At 50.4% G+C, this 19,225-nt stretch overlaps 2 protein-coding genes across 2 annotated transcripts in view; both read left to right on the top strand.

The window, feature by feature from the left end:
* Positions 1-19,225, top strand: part of LOC141207923 (oocyte zinc finger protein XlCOF7.1-like) — a 456,010-nt gene that overhangs the window by 46,491 nt on the left and 390,294 nt on the right. The gene's annotated exons all lie outside the window — the stretch shown is intronic.
* The window catches only part of LOC141207902 (uncharacterized), a 999,716-nt gene that overhangs the window by 855,690 nt on the left and 124,801 nt on the right, over positions 1-19,225 (top strand). Inside the window, exon 8 of the mRNA XM_073664463.1 lies at positions 15,371-15,385. Coding sequence (XP_073520564.1) covers positions 15,371-15,385 — 15 coding nt within the window. The remainder of the gene's footprint in view (positions 1-15,370; positions 15,386-19,225) is intronic.

Raw genomic sequence — 19,225 nt, 5'->3', positions numbered from 1 at the left:
ATAAGTCCGGGGTGAGAGGGATCAGATACGGTTCCCAGACCGTGATTGGATTTAGTTTGCAGAAATCTAGGTAGGGGCGTAACCCCCCGTCTTTCTTTACAAGGAAAACCCCTTCAGCAATGGGGGATGACGATGGTGTGATATGATCCTTTTTTTTAACTTTCCGTGATATAGTCCTTCATGGCCCGCTTCTATGGACCAGAGATTTTACAAAGTCTGCTCTTAGGCAGCTTGGCCCCAGAAACAAGATTAATGGCACAGTCATAAGGTTGATGGGAAGGGAGATTTTGACACCCCTGCTCCGAGAACACATCCTCAAAGTCAGACAGGTATTTAGGCACAGACTGGGTATCCACACTAGCCAGCCAGGTGCCCAGTGTCCTTGACAATACTTGATCCAATTTGCTACCTCCTGAGTCTGCCAATCTACCACAGGGTTGTGCAGTGTGAGCAAAGGTAGTCTCAGAACCACAAGAGAGGGCAGACCCTCTAGCACATAAAACTCAATACATTCTGAGTGTATGGCCTACCTGTAGATGTAACCCTCGGATGACTTGAGTAAAACACCCCTGGCTCAAGGATGCAGAGTTGATGCTGATTATGGGTATGTGTCTGGACAGTGTATATGGTTTGAGGCCCCGGACCTGGACGAACCTAACGTTTATCAAATTAAACCCGCCCCACTGTCCAGAAAGGCCGAAATGATCACCTTATTTTTGTCCAGATGGATTCCATACTCCCCCTTTACGCTGAACTCGAGTTTGACACACAGAACGAGTCACCACACCCAACTGCATAGGCTCCTCAGATGACTCAGACCAGGGTTCCCTTGGCGCTGGACCTCTCGCATATTGGGGTGTTTCTTTATGTCTCTGGCGAAGACTGTGATCCACCCGGATAGCCAGAGACATGGCTGCTTCAAGAGAAACTGGAGTCTCCTATACGACAAGGGCATACCGATAGCCCTTGACAAAACTGGCTACGTCGTGCGGGGTCATTCCTCTTAGTGTCAGTGTATCACCTCCGAAACTCAGAGCAATACACCTCCGCTGGCCGATCTCCCTGCTGAAGCTGACATAGCATGGACTCAGCCAGGGAGATGCGGTCAGGGTCGTTGTATATATGACCCAGGACTAAAAGAAATTCCTCCACCGTCCGGAGCAATTGGGAGTCTGGCGGGAGAGAAAATGCCCATACTTGGGGGTCACCCTGAAGGAGCGAGATTAGTATCCCCACCCATTGCTCCTCGGTTCCTGAGGAGATAGGACATAACCTGAAGTACAGCTTACAGGCCTCCCTGAAGAAAACAAACATGTCACGCCCCCCCAAAGAAGCTGTCAGGCAATGCAATCTTGGGCTCCACAGGGGGTTGCCTGGGAGTCATGGTCCCAGGACCTGACGTGTTAGGGAGCTGCAACATGACAGTGCATAGATTTGCAACCTCTAGGCTAAGTTGCTGCAGTTGCCCTGTGAGAGCTGTGATAGGATCCATGATGGATCAGAAAACAGTTTCAGCCAGAGCTAATGTCATGACTCTGTTGTCGGGTATCCCAGGACCAGGGGCTCCTTCCCTGTCCCTAACGCTAGGGACGTCCTAGCTTGCCCATGTTCCTCGAATTACTTCTGAAGGTGAAAATGCCGGGACCACGTACCTTGTCTGAACTCCTCAATCTGCCTGTTCTCTTCCTCCACCAAGGGAAGAGAGAAGTAATAGTGTAAGGCAATACACCAACCAGAGTAACAAGGTAATGCAAACAGGGATAAAGGAAAATACCAATCATACAAATATATGCACACAAACAACAGAGGATAACAGTGGTGAGTGGAGGATGGGAAAAACCAAAGTAGGAGAAAGAGAGGATTAATACACAACCAAAACCATGCAACAGTCTTAGATAAATCCACCAAACGCCTTCTCAAACAACAACAAACCACCAAACTCCTAACCATGCAGCATGAGGCTCTCTCTAGCAATGACTGCTAACTAGAGTCCAGTATATACAGTTGTGCTCAAAAGTTTACATACCCCGTCAGAATTTTTGCTTTCTTTGCCTTGTTTCAGAGAATATGAATGATAACAAAAAAAAATTTGGTTGGGTGAAGCCATTTATTGTCAAACTACTGTGTTTTCTCTTTTTAAATCTTAATGACAACCAAAAACATCCAAATAACCCTGATCAAAAGTTCACATACCCCAGTTCTTAATACCGTGTATTGCCCCCTCTAACATCAATGACAGCTTGAAGTCTTTTGTGGTAGTTGTGGATGAGGTTGTTAATTTTATTATTCCACTGTATAGGAGGCTGAGGTGACCAAACTGCATAGGGGGGCTGTGGGGGATATAATACTGGGTCTATGGTGACCATACTGTATTCGAGGCTGTTGGGGACCTTGGATTGAGACTGGAGAAGAGGGAAATCTGCAGAGTCTAGCTCTGCCTGTGATGGGTGTGTATGTGACTAGCAAAGTTATAGATGTGGATGTGGGGTAGATATGCCAAGTACGAGTTAAATGAAAATATTTTGAAAGCAGAAAAAAAGGGGGAGAGAAAGTAATGAATTTATTTCTCTGCGAGGCACTGTAGGACTAGAGAAAGAAAAACTACTGTAAAAACTACTATATACCAACTATCCTTGTGTTTTTTCCTGGTCTTTTAAAAAATACACACACTTTTTTATGTTGTGCACTTGTCACTGTGACGTAGCATCATATGATCTCAGGGGTCCGTTACTGCTCGCCTTTCTTTTAAATGTATTGTCCATATATTCCAGTACTTTTGAATTGTAATCCTTACTGTGGTTTTGTCCTGATGAAGAGGTTTGTAGACCTTGAAACGCGTTGACGCAATAAACTGCAATCATACCACATCTGCGTCTATGATCACACTTTGGATACTTGGCAGCGTGTTTTTTGAATCAACAGATTCCATATTCTATTGCATCAAACCCCATTGGTGATCCTGCAGCAGCCTTCACATGCTTCACACAGGGATTGTGACTGTCACAACCCCATCAGGTGAGCTTATTTCTTAACTCCCTACACCCTTTTCTGACAAGATAAGACCCTATCTTGTATTTCTTGTCTTTCCAGTTTTTCCATTTTTATTTACCAAAAGGACCTGGAAAGAGATCTCCAAATGGCAGAAGAGACCGAGTACTTAGCTAAAATGGAATCATGTATTTCATTAAGAAGATCTACACTTAAAGAAGGTGGAACATAAAGTTTATTTATAGGTAAACCTTCCGGCACACTGAATGCGCTGCCTGATATCTACCCCCAAAGCACTAAACACCACCCCCTCAATAAGAATCTTGACTGGATTTTCGTCCATCAACTCTGCGACTAGACTAAGGGACAAAGAGTCAGCCTTGACATTCTTGGATTTGGGGAGATAAGTAATGGCAAAATCAAACCAGGCAACATGGTCCCACCAAGCCTGTCTGGTGCTTAAGCACTTAGCAGCGTCACTATACAACAGGTTCTTATGATCGGTAGAGACAGATCTGTCTCTACCGATCATAAGAACCTCATGTCTTGCCCACCTCATGTCTTGCCCACTCCAACCAATTTCTCCATTCCTCAAAGGCTCTTTTAACTGCCAGAAGCTCTCGGTCACCTATATCATGAATAGACTCTGCTTGAGTGAACTTCTGGGAAAGAAAAGCACAAGGATGTAGATACCCTATTTTTTTCTGTGAAAGAACAGCTCACATACTAATAGCAGAAGCTTCTACCACGACAAAGAAAAGCAGATTGACCTCAGGTTGGCTCAGAACAGGAGCCCTAGAGAAAGCTGTTTGAGAGGATGAAAAGCATTTACTGCCTCAGCTGACCAAGAAGAAAAACCTATTCCCTTCTTAGTTGTGCCTGTAAAATACTTGAGAAGGTAGAGCACTTACTGACTGCTCTACTGACTCAGCTAGCCAGGGGGGAAAGCAGTGTCAAGTAAGGTGGACAGCAAGATACATGGGAGGAGAAATCAGCAATGGAAGAGATGAGGGAGGCCGACCAGTGGGAGGAGAGAAGGAGATGAATTAGTAAAGCCATCAGTAAGTTCTTTCTCTTCTCTGTCAAATTATTTTTATTGTGTTTTTTTAGAAGGGGAGGATATACATTACACACAAAAGGATCTAAATACTATACTAACAGCCTGAAGAAAATAGAGGAAAGGGAACAGGGGAAAGAATAAAGAATAATAAAGAACAAAGTATACATACTTACACGTCCTCTACTGTCTGGTTATCTAGTACGTCTTTTGCGCAAGATGAGACATCGGTGTATTCATCGGGACTTTTTGATACAAATTTAAGGATTTCATCCTTTATTTTTTTATCAGGATCTGAGGAAGTGTCTTCAGAATTATCGCTTTCTTCATCCACAGGCAAATGACAGTAAATGTTATTGGAGTAAAATTCACTATATGATTATCAGGTTATATGGATTCCTTCATCATAAATAGCAGTGTAGGACTCCTCGTATACTGGTCCTCTGTATTGCACTCACAGATATTTTAATCATATGTGTTACACGCACGCAGCCTAAGTTCAGATAGGGGCGAGACCGGTTACATGAATTTGTTGGAATCCTGGGGGAACCATTATTCCAGGCAACCATAGGCTGCAGCTTCTCTCAGGCACAGGACAGATTCAATTGCTGACCAGACACATTTGACAAGAGTCAAAAACGGTAGAACAGTAACATTTAATGAGGCATGGCCAGTGCAATGTAAATGTCTCTTTAAGCAACAGGCTCCAGTAATAACAGTACAGTCTCCTTTGCAGCACAGCAGTACACAGTCTATTATCCGGTAGCACAGTACAGCACAGTTTTAATGGATACACAACCACAGGTTTTTCCTTCACAAGGACTCAATTGTACACAGCGTTCTTCATCCTGCATGGAGATGGAGGGGGGGGGGTTGATGAGGAAGATGATCTCTGTGACACAATTCCTTCCAGTCCTTATCTTCCTGCCCAATGATAGACTTCCTGAACTAACAGTGCAGGGTATCTGACCTGAGTTGAGCTTCACCCTGGACTTGAATCCTGTTCTCTTTCCTGCACTTCTGTGAGATACAGATCACACACACCACTTCTTTCTTTGGCTGCAGCCAGAATAGTAAACAAGTTCCCCACAATCCCCCTGGGGCTCTGCTAACCACTCCCTGTCTCTTGTGATTGTGTTAACCCCTCTAGATGCTTTTGAAGCAACAGCACTACTTCTGCATGCCACATATGATTATCAGGTGATATGGATTCCTTCATCATAAATGGAGGTGTAGGACTCCTCGTATACTGGTCCTCTGTATTGCACTCACAGATATTGTAATCCCGTGTCTGCAGTCACTATTACTGGATGAGGGGACATAGATGTAAAGTTGTTTCCTATTGTTATCTGTGTCCCTGAGAGAGGTGTTATCCTCTACCTGGGTTCACATTCTGCACTTTCCCAGCCCTGGTTTACATGTGGCTTATGAATATTCCTGTCACTCATTGACTGCAGGGAAGGTCTGAGACATACCTGTGCTGGAGCCAGAATTGCTGGTGACCTGTCCTGTATGTCTGTGGGAGGACAATGTCCTAAGTCTGTGCGTTCCTCCATGTATTATCAGGATTAGAGCCAACACTCAGCTGTTTTCCAGCAGCCGCCATTGATAGAAAACACCTGCCTGAGTGAGGACAGCCGAGGCAAAGGGACTTCACACTTCACAGCGGCTGTTAGTCAGCTGGATGAGATCCGGCAGGCTGACGGGCGGAGGGATCCAACCTGCATTGGAGAGGGAACCGCGCATGCTCGGCCTCTAGAGATGGCTAGAAGGATGGACATAAATACCAGTAATGCTATCACTAGGGGGCGCCATACTGATCATCAGAGGAACATATATTTTGAATGTGGCATCATCTGTAATAGGTTTAATTTACAAAAGCATTTCTTTACATGATACTTACAGGATTACCTATATGTTCTATGGTGGCACCACCCCTTTAAGGAGACAGCTTTAATTGCTCTTTGGAGAGTCCGTCCTCCTAATGTATACCAATACTCCTGTTTTTCGTCCACATTCTCCTCTTTGTGGAGAAATGATTTGTCTCTTGGAAATGAACTGATGCAGGGTCTTATATCTGACATCAGCTCCTGCCCAGAGCACTATCCCATCATTCTCCTCTGTGTCTCCCTAAGCTTAATCCCCCAATGCAGTACAGACCCACAGGGAAATTAACCCCTTTTGGTTACAAGTTATAGACCTTAAGGGGAAAATTAAAGGGGAACTAAAGAAGTATCTTGTGATTAATAAAAATACACCTTCTATCTTATATGTATGGGAAGCCATGAAGGCCGACCTTAGAGGAATATTTATAACAGAAATCTCAGCAGCTAAATCCCGAACTAAGCAGCAGGATCAATTGGTGTTTCAGGAATTGGGAGATGCAGAGAGTGCGATGATTACAGATCCAACGCCGGCTGCGCAAAACAGGCTGAAAGCAGCTCAGGACCTGCTGAATCAGGGAACATTGCAGCCGCAGGAAGGAAGAAGCTGTTTCATAAGGTACAATATTGTGAAGAGGGGGATAAAGCAGGTCACTTATATCTGTGATAGCTGCCACCCAGAGGGACTCCGCCTTTATATCCAGTCTGCAGACTAGGGAGGGTAATGTGGTACAGTCCACAGTGGACATACTGAAAGTGTTGGAGGAATACTATGCAAGCTGTATACTTCTCAGGTTCAACCCTCAGAAGAACAGACCCAGGACCTTCCTAGATAAAGCTCAGCTCCCGGTCCTTTCCTTAAACTCTCGGAATTTATTAGATGAACCGCTTGATGTAGAAGAGCTAGAATGGGAACTGGCTCAATGGCCAACGATAAAGCACCGGGAATGGACGGTCTTCCAGTGGAAGTATATAAGAGATATAAGGAAGTATTACTACTAGTATTATGGGAGGTATACAATTCGAAAGAGGATCATTGCCACATCCATGCAGGAAGCCATAATTACAGTGTTACCTAAACAAGGCAAAGACCCCCAGCTTGCCGGCATCCTATAGACTCATCTCTCTTTTAACAGTAGACGTCAAACTTCTTGCTAACAGACTCTCAAAAGTAATCTCAATAATACACCCCAATCAGTCTGGGATTATGCCAAATAAGTCCACAGCGATCAATCTCAGAAGGCTTTATATTAATATACAAGCAAGGACTGATAATATTGGTCAGAGAGTGATCCTGTCTTTGGTCCCAGCTAAGGCCTTTGACAGTGTAGAATGGCCATATTTGTGACCTACATTGCGGCAGATGGGCTTTGGTGACAAATTTATATAATGGGTGCAATTGCTTTATTCGGACTCAAAGGCCAAAATAAGAGCGAATGGCTCTATGGCTAACCGATTTTTGTTGTACAGAGGTACAAGACAAGGATGCCCCCTGTCTCTCATTGTTTTCAATAGCAACTGAACCTCTTGTGGCAGTAATTAGTAAAATGTCTGAGATAAATGGATTTAAATATGGGACCAAGGAAAAGAAGGTGGCATTGTTTGCCCATGATTTACGATTATTCCTTGGGGATGCTTGGGGGTCTCTGGAGAGCATGATGGCGACTATCTCTAGCTGACTTATTCCTTCCAAAGACCATACTAAGGACTAGGGAGCACTTATTACGGGTGGAGAAATGGCCATTCGGGCAAACAGGAAAAAGAAAGGAAAATTCAAAATAATGGGGATGATCACCATAATTACAATAAAACGGCGAGGTTCCAGCAGACTGACTAACCCGACTGTTAGGCCACGGCTCCACTGTCAGTATTTGGTCAGTATTTTTCCTCAGGAGTGGGAGCCAAAACCAGGTGAGGAACAACCAGAAAAAAGGTATAATAGAAACAAGTCACCAATTCTACATTTATCACCCACTCCTGGTTTTGGCTCCCACTCCTGAAAAACAATACTGCCCAAATAGTAATAGTGGGGCGGTGGCCTGAAAGGCAAACTCAGCAAGAAGTAAGAATGAAGTCGCAACAAAACACTGAGCTGCAACAAAACACCTTAAAATTTGAGATTGATTAGTCCTTTCTGTCTGACCATTGGTTTCAGGGTGGTAGGCACAGGAAAATAAATGAATTCCCAGTTTATTACAAAAAGCTCTGCAGAATTTGGAGACAAATTACACTCCCCTATCAAACACAATGTTAATAGGGATCCCATGTAGCCATACTTTATGAGAAATAAAAAACCTGTAGAATGTCTCTGCATTAGGTAATCCTCTGACAAAGGAACAAAATGAGCCCGTTTAATGAATCGGTCAACAGCCACCCAAAGACAGTCTTCCCACCAGACAGAGGCAAATCTGTGATGAAATCCATGGACTTCACTGTCTTTCTGGAATTGCAATGGAGCCAATACTCCACCTGGACTGTTAAGACAGACTTTAGCGTGTGCGTAAACTACACAAGCAGATACAAAATCTTTAATATAATTATTCATAGATGGCCACCAAAAAAGCCTAGTAATAGCTTTCTGCATAGCTGTGAACCGCGGATGACCACTCATGATTAAATCATGAAGCTCCTGCAACAGACGCAATCTTAGGTACCCAACTACAAATAATTTGGACCTAGGCATGGCGAAAGGAGACGATTGGACTTTACAGATCTCAGCTTCAACCTCCAAGGATATCACAGAAACCACAATGCCCTCAGGGAGAATGGAGGTTTTGGAGGAGAAACAGAACTAAAACTGCTTGGACCCCGGCCTGAAAGTGATAGAGAAATTGAATCTAGAGAAAAATAAGGACCCTCTGGCCTGTCTAGAAGTTAGCCATTTACCTGATTCAATATACGCTAAATTCTTCTGGTCAGTGACCACAGTGATTTGATGAGCTTCTCCCTCCAGAAAATGTCTTCAAACCTTAAAGGACAATATAATAGTGAGTAACTCACAATTCCCAACAGCATAATTTCTTTCAGCAGATGAAAATTTTTTCGAGAAAAAAGCACATGACCCCAGATTGGTCAGAGTTTTGGAACCCTGAGATAAAACGGCCCCTACCCCGACCTCCGAAACATCCACATCCACAATGAATGGTTCTTGGACATCGAGTTGGATTAGAAAAGGAGCAGACATAAAACACTTCTTCAATTTTTCAAAAGCCCCAATAGCATCCGGTGGCGAAACCTTGAGATCTGCACCATTACGTGTGAGGCCAGTAATCTGAGAAAAAAAACCCTAAAGAATTTCCTATAATAGTTGGCGAATCCTACAAAATGTTGCAACACTTTCAGGTCACTAGGTTGGACCCAATCTATTATGGCTTTCACCTTCCCAGGATCCATCGTAAACCCATCAGCCGATAAAATGACCCGGGAATGAAACTTCCTGAACAGAAAAAAAAACATTTCTCAATTGTAACAAAGAAAGAATTCTCCCTCAACCTTTCTAATACAACAAGGACATGTTCCTGGTGAGAATCCAAATCAGGAGAGAAAATTCTATATCATCAAGATAAATCACAAGAAATCTCCCAAAGTAATCAGAGAAATATCATTCAGAAAGTTGTGAAATCCTGTTGGTGCATTGGAGAATCCAAATGGCAGAACAAGATTATCAAATTAAACCTCCGCTCCGTACACCTCGTACACACACGGCTACGCTCCGTACACCTTGTGCACGCGGCTCTGCTCCGTACACCTCGTACACGCGCGGCTCCGCTAAGTACACCTCGTACACGCGCGGCTCTGCTCCGTACAACTCGTACACGGGCGGCTCTGCTCCGTACGCCTCGTACACGCGCGGCTCTGCTCCGTACGCCTCGTACACGCGCGGCTCCGCTCCGTACGCCTCGTGCACGCGCGGCTCCGCTCCGTACGCCTCGTGCACGCGCGGCTCCGCTCCGTACGCCTCGTACACGCGCGGCTCCGCTCCGTACGCCTCGTACACGCGCGGCTCCGCTCCGTACGCCTCGTACACGCGCGGCTCCGCTCCGTACGCCTCGCACACGCGCGGCTCCGCTCCGTACGCCTCGCACACGCGCGGCTCCGCTCCGTACGCCTCGCACACGCGCGGCTCCGCTCCGTACGCCTCGCACACGCGCGGCTCCGCTCCGTACGCCTCGCACACGCGCGGCTTTACTCCGTACGCCTCGTACACGCGCGGCTCTGCTCCGTACGCCTCGTACACACGCGGCTCTGCTCCGTACGCCTCGTACACACGCGGCTCTGCTCCGTACGCCTCGTACACACGCGGCTCTGCTCCGTACGCCTCGTACACACGCGGCTCTGCTCCGTACGCCTCGTACACACGCGGCTCTGCTCGTACACACGCGGCTCCGCTCCGTACGCTTCGTACACACGCGGCTCTGCTCCGTACGCCTCGCACACACGCGGCTCCGCTCCGTACGCCTCGTACACACACGGCTCTGCTCCGTACACCTCGGACACACGCGGCTCCGCTCCGTACACCTAGTACACACGCGGCTCCGCTCCGTACACCTCGTACACACGCGGCTCTGCTCCGTACACCTCGTGCACGCGCGGCTCTGCTCCGTACACCTCGTACACACGCGGCTCTGCTCCGTACACCTCGTACACACACGGCTCTGCTCCGTACACACGCGGCTCTGCTCCGTACACCTCGTACACACGCGGCTCTGCTCCGTACACCTCGTACACGCGCGGCTCTGCTCCGAACACCTCGTACACGCGCGGCTCTGCTCCGTACACCTCGTACACGCGCGGCTCTGCTCCGTACACCTCGTAAACGCGCGGCTCTGCTCCGTACACCTCGTACACGCGCGGCTCTGCTCCGTACACCTCGTACACACACGGCTCTGCTCCGTACGCCTCGTACACACACGGCTCCGCTCCGCACGCCTCGTACACACGCGGCTCTGCTCCGTAAGCCTCGTACACACGCGGCTCCGCTCCGTACGCTTCGTACACACGCGGCTCCGCTCCGTACGCTTCGTACACACGCGGCTCCGCTCCGTACGCTTCGTACACACGCGGCTCTGCTCCGTACGCCTCGCACACACGCGGCTCCGCTCCGTACGCCTCGTACACACACGGCTCTGCTCCGTACACCTCGGACACACGCGGCTCCGCTCCGTACACCTAGTACACACGCGGCTCCGCTCCGTACACCTCGTACACACGCGGCTCTGCTCCGTACACCTCGTACACGCGCGGCTCTGCTCCGTACACCTCGTACACACGCGGCTCTGCTCCGTACACCTCGTACACACACGGCTCTGCTCCGTACACACGCGGCTCTGCTCCGTACACCTCGTACACACGCGGCTCTGCTCCGTACACCTCGTACACGCGCGGCTCTGCTCCGTACACCTCGTACACGCGCGGCTCTGCTCCGTACACCTCGTACACGCGCGGCTCTGCTCCGTACACCTCATACACGCGCGGCTCTGCTCCGTACACCTCGTAAACGCGCGGCTCTGCTCCGTACACCTCGTACACGCGCGGCTCTGCTCCGTACACCTCGTACACACACGGCTCTGCTCCGTACACACGCGGCTCCGCTCCGTACACCTCGTACACACACGGCTCCGCTCCGTACACCTCGTACACACACGGCTCTGCTCCGTACACCTCGTACACACGCGGCTCCGCTCCGTACACCTCGTACACACACGGCTCTGCTCCGTACACCTCGTACACGCGGCTCTGCTCCGTACACCTCGTACACCCGCGGCTCTGCTCCGTACACCTCGTACACACGCGGCTCCGCTCCGTACACCTCGTGCACGCGCGGCTCCGCTCTGTACAACTCTTACACACGCGGCTCCGCTCTGTACAACTCTTACACACGCGGCTCCTCTCCGTACACCTCGTACACACGCGGCTCCGCTCCGTACACCTCGTACACACGCGGCTCCGCTCCGTACACCTCGTACACACGCGGCTCCGCTCCGTACACCTCGTACACACGCGGCTCTGCTCCGTACACCTCGTACACACGCGGCTCCGCTCCGTACACCTCGTACACACACGGCTCTGCTCCGTACACCTCGTACACACACGGCTCTGCTCCGTACACCTCGTACACATGCGGCTCCGCTCCGTACACCTCGTACACACGCGGCTCCGCTCCGTACACCTCGTACACACGCGGCTCTGCTCCGTACACCTCGTACACACGCGGCTCCGCTCCGTACACCTCGTACACGCGCGGCTCTGCTACATCCACACTGTAAACCCCTCCTGACCCCACACATAAACTTCAGCTCATCCAGCACCATGACAACCAGCACAGCAGAGTCCTGCATCCACTGAGGCCCCTGATCATGTGACCCCTGACTCCTCCCCTCCTGTGACCTCATCACAGCTCCTGTGCGCACAGAGCAGCCATATATGTGGTGGCGGCTCTGCATGTCGAGGTATGTGGAGACCCCATTACTGGGCGCAGGGGGCATTAACCCCTTCAGCACGGAGACTCTTTTGGGGTCTTGTGTTGCCCCTTTATAAGAATCATAAGGTTTTTGTTCTGTTTCCTGTAATAGATACATACGACCCAACTATGGAGACAGGAAGGGAGGAAACTTATTGTTCTCATAGTACAGGACCCCTTTACTGGCCCCACAGTGTAATGCCCCCATTATGCCCCTTATGCAGTATGTATGATGCCCCCACAGTGTAATGCCCCCATTATGCCCCTTATGCAGTATGTATGATGCCCCACACAGTGTAATGCCCCCATTATGCCCCTTATGCCGGATGTATGATGCCCCTACAGTGTAATGCCCCCATTATGCCCCTTATGCAGTATGTATGATGCCCCCACACAGTGTAATGCCACCATTATGCCCCTTATGCAGTATGTATGATGCCCCCCACAGTGTAATGCCCCCATTATACCCCTTATACAGGATGTATGATGCCCCCACACAGTGTAATGCCCCCATTATGCCCCATATACAGGATGTATGATGCCCCCACACAGTGTAATGCCCCCATTATGCCCCTTATGCAGTATGTATGATGCCCCACAGTGTAATGCCCCCATTATGCCCCTTATACAGGATGTATGATGCCCCCCACGCAGTGTAATGCCCCCATTATGCAGGATGTATGATACCCCCACACAGTGTAATGCCCCTGACGCACCCCTGGGCCTGTGTCGCACAGCGTTGCGCATGCAGGAGCTTACCCGGAGCCGGATCTGTTGAGGGTTGTAGTCTCGTGGCGGTGACCCGGTCCGTGCCCAGGGAGTCAGACTAAGTGGCGTTGTATTAGCGGTAGATGTTGGACGACTACGCCACCCGTTGAATGCAGCGAAGGAGCTGCCGCTGCAGGGCAGACCGCTGAGGCCGGTGGTAGGATTGTGCAGCGTGATAGTATCACCCCCAACGGGAGGGGTATGGCCTCAGGGCAGCCGACGTGGATGATGGGGGTAGCAGGAATCACTCAGAGACGATGCGGTGTAGTTCAGGGTCTTTACTGGTGATAAAGATAGACCCTCCCGGAGTACTGGCTAGCGATCGGGGCCTGGTCAGTCCTTGAGCAGATGGGATCTCCCCTGGCCAGGCGGAGTTGTAGGCCTCCCAAACTGACTGTACTCTTCTGGCTACCTTGCTAGAGGCGGGTATAAGTAGCCCACGTCCCTGAGTGTACCGTGTGGTGCTCACCCGTATGGCCGGTGACTCGGGGCCTTCTAGTAGCTTCCGCTCCACGACGGCGGTGCTGGTCCCACGCGTGTGACCGTGCCTTCGGGTTTCTTGGCCGGAGGACCTGAAATCCCCTGCCGGTCGGTTTCTGCTGCTGGGTAGAAGTTAGTCCCCACAGCCTCGGACTCCGGGTCCGGTGATAGCTTCCCAGTCAGGGCGAGCCCTGCAGCTGACAGCCCCTGACTCCTTATAGCACTGCTCCCACAGAGCTCCTGATGTTCTTTTCCTATATCTGCTTCTCTTCTCTATCTCTACTTCTTCTCTACACACTAACCCTGCCTCAGCCCTAGGTTTATATAGGGGAAGTTCTTCCCCTCCCAGGACTGGGCAGGAGGTGTGGCATGCATAGGATCCCTGACCAAGAGACCTCCCACCTGCTCTCAGACATAACATTGCTGTTACTGTGGAAACCAGACCCCTGGGGTGCCACATTCCCCCCTAGTGAAATTTAGTACTCCGGGACTAAACATATTTTTAGAAAAACATAACAAGGTATAAACAATAATAATACAATAAGAAAAACACATAAAGATGGTTACGGCGTGTCCGCAGCCGGGTGCAGTTTTGAAGAAAAGCAAGGTGTCCATTTCACCAAAACAGGGAGACGTAACCAGGTAGGGGTCTGTCCTGCCCCGAGTCCTTAACAGTCTTTAGTCCATTCCTAGGTTACGCTCCAACCAATTGTACAAGGATTCCCGGTAAATCCACCAAGGACTCCTAAAAATAACTAGAAACACATAATTATTTACAAGTAACAGACAGGTGACCACAAATAAAACAATTTAAACACTTCAAATCCTCCAACGTGCGGGTAACTGGCCTCTAGTGGCCCTAGTGGACCTACAGAGCTGACTATCTGGCCCTGAACTACAGGGTGTAGGAGCTGTCAAGGGTAAACTGGGCAGCTGTCTACGGGCTCTTTGGCTCACTAGGGGTACGGCAGGCTCACTATGAGCAGAGGGTTGATCCTCCTGTTCTGCTTGTGTGGAGTCTGCTGCCTCCTGGACCGGCTGCTCTTCCAGCTCTACCTGTTGCTCCGTAGGCACTTGGGATGCTGGTTGGAGGAACGTGAGGACGGGTACCACAACTGCACCATTGACTTGAGTCCAGGACCGAGGGAAGTCTCCGAGCACAGTACTAACCATATCTTCCCTTTCCTCTACGGGTCGAGGGTCTTCTTGCTCTCCTTCTGGGTTCCGTAGCTGTTCGGGACACTTCTTCAGGTGATCCCGGGATACAATGGCTGTGGTTTCCCCTCCGTCTTTACTGATGGTACAGACCTTTGGGTTGTCGTGGCTTGAGGGCAGTACGGTGTACGGGTCCTTCTCCCACTGGTCGTCCAACTTGTGGAGCCGTCTTTTCCTCTTCAAGACCTGCTCTCCGGGTACCAGGGGAACAGCGGGAGCATACTGGTTGTAAGTTTTCTCTTGTCTTTCCCTAGCGAGACAGAGACTTCGCTCCACGCTCTCCTGTACTTTCCGGTACTGCTGCTGCCTCTCTGTGTCCCAGTCTGCTTCCGGTGAAGTGTCCTCGGGTGTCAGGACTCCCATCTCCAGGTCAACAGGTAGCTTACCAGGCCTTGCCCTCATTAGGTAAGCCGGGGTACAGTTGGTGGAACCTACAGGGATGTAGTTGTATAGGTCCACCAGGTCGGGCAGCTTCTCAGGCCACAGACTGCGTTCTTCCAGGGGCAACGTTTTCAGAAGATCCATTACCACCTGGTTCATTTTCTCACAAAGTCCATTAGTTTGCGGATGATAGGGTGTCGTCCTTATCTTCCGGCAGCCATACAGATTGCAGAATTCCTGGAAGACCTCCGCTTCAAAGGCAGGTCCCTGGTCCGTCAGCACTTGGTCCGGGTACCCATGTGGACGGCAGAAGTGCTGCTGGAAGGCTCTAGCTGCTGTTTGAGCTGTTAAGTCCTTAACGGGGACGACAACCAAGAACCGGGAGTAATGATCCACAATGGTTAACGCGAAGACGTAGCCACTTCTGCTTGGGGTCAGTTTTACATGATCCAAGGCTACCAGTTCCAACGGCTGCTTGGTGACGATGGACTGAAGGGGGGTCTTCTGGCTGGCACGGTCCTTCCTTCTTAGGTTGCACGGGCCACAGTCTCTGCACCACCTCTCGATGGTTCCCCTCATGCCTACCCAGTGGAACCGCCCGCGCAGCAGGAACTCCAGCTTCTTCCATCCGAAGTGTCCAGCCCCGTCGTGGTATGCCTCCATCACCATGGCTGCGTCTCTTCGTGGCACCACTACTTGCCAGATTAGTTCATGCGTCCGGGAGTTAACCATTCTGCGGCACAACTTCCCCTTGTAAAGGAACAGTCGACTCTTCTCAGCCCACAGTTGTTTGGCTTCCTCCGGAGCGTCTGGGTCAAGGCGAGCCTCTGGCCGAGTCAGCATCTCCTTCACCAGTCGGACGGCAGGGTCACTGTCTTGCGTTTCCTCCCAGTTGTAGTGAGGCAAGGGGTTAAACGTAGCGGCTTGCTTACTCCTTACCCGATGGGAATACTGGATAGTCCCAGGACGGTGGAACGCGGGGAGTTCGACTTCTTCCAGTCCCTCTGGATCTTCTCCTACGTCCGGTAGGTTTGGCATCCTGGACAGGGCGTCCGCGTTGGTATTGGAGCGTCCTGCCCGGTATTTGATTGTGAACTCGTAGTTGGACAGACGGGCCATCCATCTCTGCTCTAGGGCACCGAGTCTTGCCGTGTCCAGGTGTGTCAACGGGTTGTTATCCGTGTACACGGTGAACCGGGAAGAAGCGAGGTAGTGCTTAAAGCGTTCGGTGACTGCCCACACCACTGCCAGGAACTCTAGCTTAAATGAGCTGTAATTCTCAGGGTTTCTTTCGGTGGGTCGCAGTTTTCGACTGGCGTAAGCGATTACTCGTTCTTTCCCCTGCTGGATCTGGGACAGTACGGCTCCTAGCCTGATGTTACTTGCGTCGGTGTAGAGGATAAAGGGCTGGCTGTAATCAGGGTACGCCAGGATTTCATCCCCCGTGAGGGCCATCTTCAGCTGGCGGAAGGACTCTTCTTCTAACTTCTCCCATTTGAAGGGCGGCTTCTGGTTCTTGGCCTTCCGGGACTGGCCTATCAGGAGGTCCTGCATAGGAGCTGCCTTTTTGGTGAAACCGGGGATGAATCTGCGGTAATAGCCTACCAACCCGAGGAACTGCCGCACTTCCTTTACACTGGAGGGACTTGGCCATTCCTTAATTGCGGTGATCTTATCAGGGTCGGGAGCCACTCCGTCAGCGCTCACCACGTGTCCCAGGTACTGCACCTTTGGTTTTAGGAGGTGACACTTGGAGGGTTTTACCTTTAGGCCGTAGTTTGCCAGAGCTTCGAACACTTCCGCCAGGTGTTTCAGGTGCTCCTCATAAGTCTTGGAATATACGATGACATCGTCCAGGTACAACAGGACCGTCTCGAAGTTTTTGTGGCCCAGACAGCACTCCATTAATCGTTGAAAGGTTCCTGGTGCGTTACAGAGTCCGAACGGCATGCAGGTAAACTCGCTAAGTCCCATCGGGGTGGTGAATGCGGTCTTCTCCCGGTCCGCCTCTGCTACAGGAACCTGCCAGTACCCGCTAGTGAGATCCAAGGTAGAGAAGAAGTTAGCAGATCTTAAAGCAGCCAAAGACTCCTCTATCCTTGGTAAGGGGTACGCATCCTTGTGTGTGATACGGTTGATTTTCCGGTAATCTACACACATCCTCATGGTGTTGTCTTTCTTTTTGACTAAGACTAGTGGAGCTGCCCAGGGGCTACAGCTATCCCTGATCACCCCAGCCTCCTTCATGTCCCTAAGCATCCCCTTGGCGTGTTGGTAGTGTGCAGGGGGTACGGGTCGATACCTCTCTTTTATGGGAAGATGGTCTCCCGTGGGGATGTGGTGTTCTACCCCCTTGACTCGCCCGAAGTCTAACGGGTGTTTACTAAACACTCTCTCGTACTCTTGAACCACCCGATAGACTCCCTGTCTCTGGTGTGAGGGAGTGGAGTCAGTACCCAAATGTAGTTGCTGACACCAGTCCTCCATTGTTTCCTTAGAGCCGTTACCTTCCTCCGGGGAAGATGGAGGCAAGGGTTCTACGGACTGTATGGAATTTTGATTGATGGTATACAATTTGGCTAGCGTGGCATACCGGGGCAGGTACACTTCCCTCTTCCCGATATTTATTATGCGAACGGGCACCCTCCCATGGCGTACATTGACCACCCCCCGTGCTGTCAAAATGGTGGGCCTACTGTCTGAGTAAACTGGTTCTACCATTGCCTGGTAATCTCTACCTCTCAGACCAATAGCTGCCCGGCACCAAATCATCATTTCACTTTTTGGGGGCATGGCAATAGGAAAAGGGTCACACATTCTTACGCTACCAATCTCACCACCGGAGAGTTCTATCTGTTGCCGTCGCATCAGTGCCCGGATCTCCTTCTGGAGCACTCGCTGCTGGCCGGAGCTGGCGTTCTTGGCAACCTGCTGTAAAAGGAAAATCACCTCTGCAAGACAATTTTCAATTACATTAGTTCCTAGAGTTATCTTTGGGTGACTCTCGTGCTTGTCAATGTCTACAATGATCAGTCCCTGTGCCGCCAATTTGACTCTACCGATTTTAATGGTCACCTCTTTAAATCCAATCTGTGGCACGGGCTGACCATTGCTGGCGATGATACTCAAGTCGTCGTCAGGGTAGCGGGTGATATCCGAGTCATTCCAGTACTGCTTGAAGAGCACGTACGGGATAGTGGTAACCTGTGACCCGGTGTCCAGTAGGGCACTCATGGGGATGCCATCCAGTACCACAGGCAAGACTGGACGTCCTCCCACATATTTGTCGCGCCAGTTCGATGGGCCTGATGATCTTTTTCCTGGGGTTTGGCCCTCTACCCCAGGTTGTGCCAGTTTAAAGGACAGTACCTTGCCATATGTCCGGGTTGATTGCAGCGGCGGCAGATGGGTCGTCCGTCCTCGTTGTATCGGTCGCTGGGTCTTCCTCTGGCCGGTGGGGTCCTCCTTGGTCGACGCCACGGGATGTCCTCCGGTCCGGATGCCAGCTGGATCTTCCCTGGAGTGGAAACCTGTAAAGACTGCACAGTTCGGGTTAGCGCGGCAACGCTTTTAGCTAGCTCTTGGACCTGATGGTGCAGGTCTGGAGCCGGGTCATTGTTCAAAGCCTGCGCATCAGCTCCCACAGGCCCTGCCGACAAGGGTGCCGCCTCCTGGTGGTAAGTGGTAGTGGGGCGTCTGTGGGTCACAACGCCACCTGGTGCCAGTTCTCGGAGCACTCGGATGGCTCTGTCCTTGAACTGTGCAAATCCCAGATGAGGGTCCTGTAAGGCCATTGCCCGCAACTGGGTTCGGTGGGCATTGCAATATAAACCCTCTATAAATTGTTCAGTCAACAGCCTGTCCTCGTCTCCCACGCCGTCAGGGTCGGTCTGCTTAATGGCTCTCAGGGCCTCTTGTAGGTTCAGGGCATAGTCCCTTATACTCTCGTGTGCTCGCTGCTTGCACCCGTAGAATCTAAGCTTGATCTCGGCT

Source organism: Phyllobates terribilis, unplaced genomic scaffold (genome assembly GCF_046119375.1).
Source record: "Phyllobates terribilis strain yellow unplaced genomic scaffold, ASM4611937v1 Scaffold_167__1_contigs__length_4167997, whole genome shotgun sequence".
NCBI classification, from domain to species: Eukaryota; Metazoa; Chordata; class Amphibia; order Anura; family Dendrobatidae; genus Phyllobates; species Phyllobates terribilis.
The sequence above is the reverse complement of the archived record's forward strand: the minus strand, read 5'-3'. Positions and strand labels throughout refer to the sequence as shown.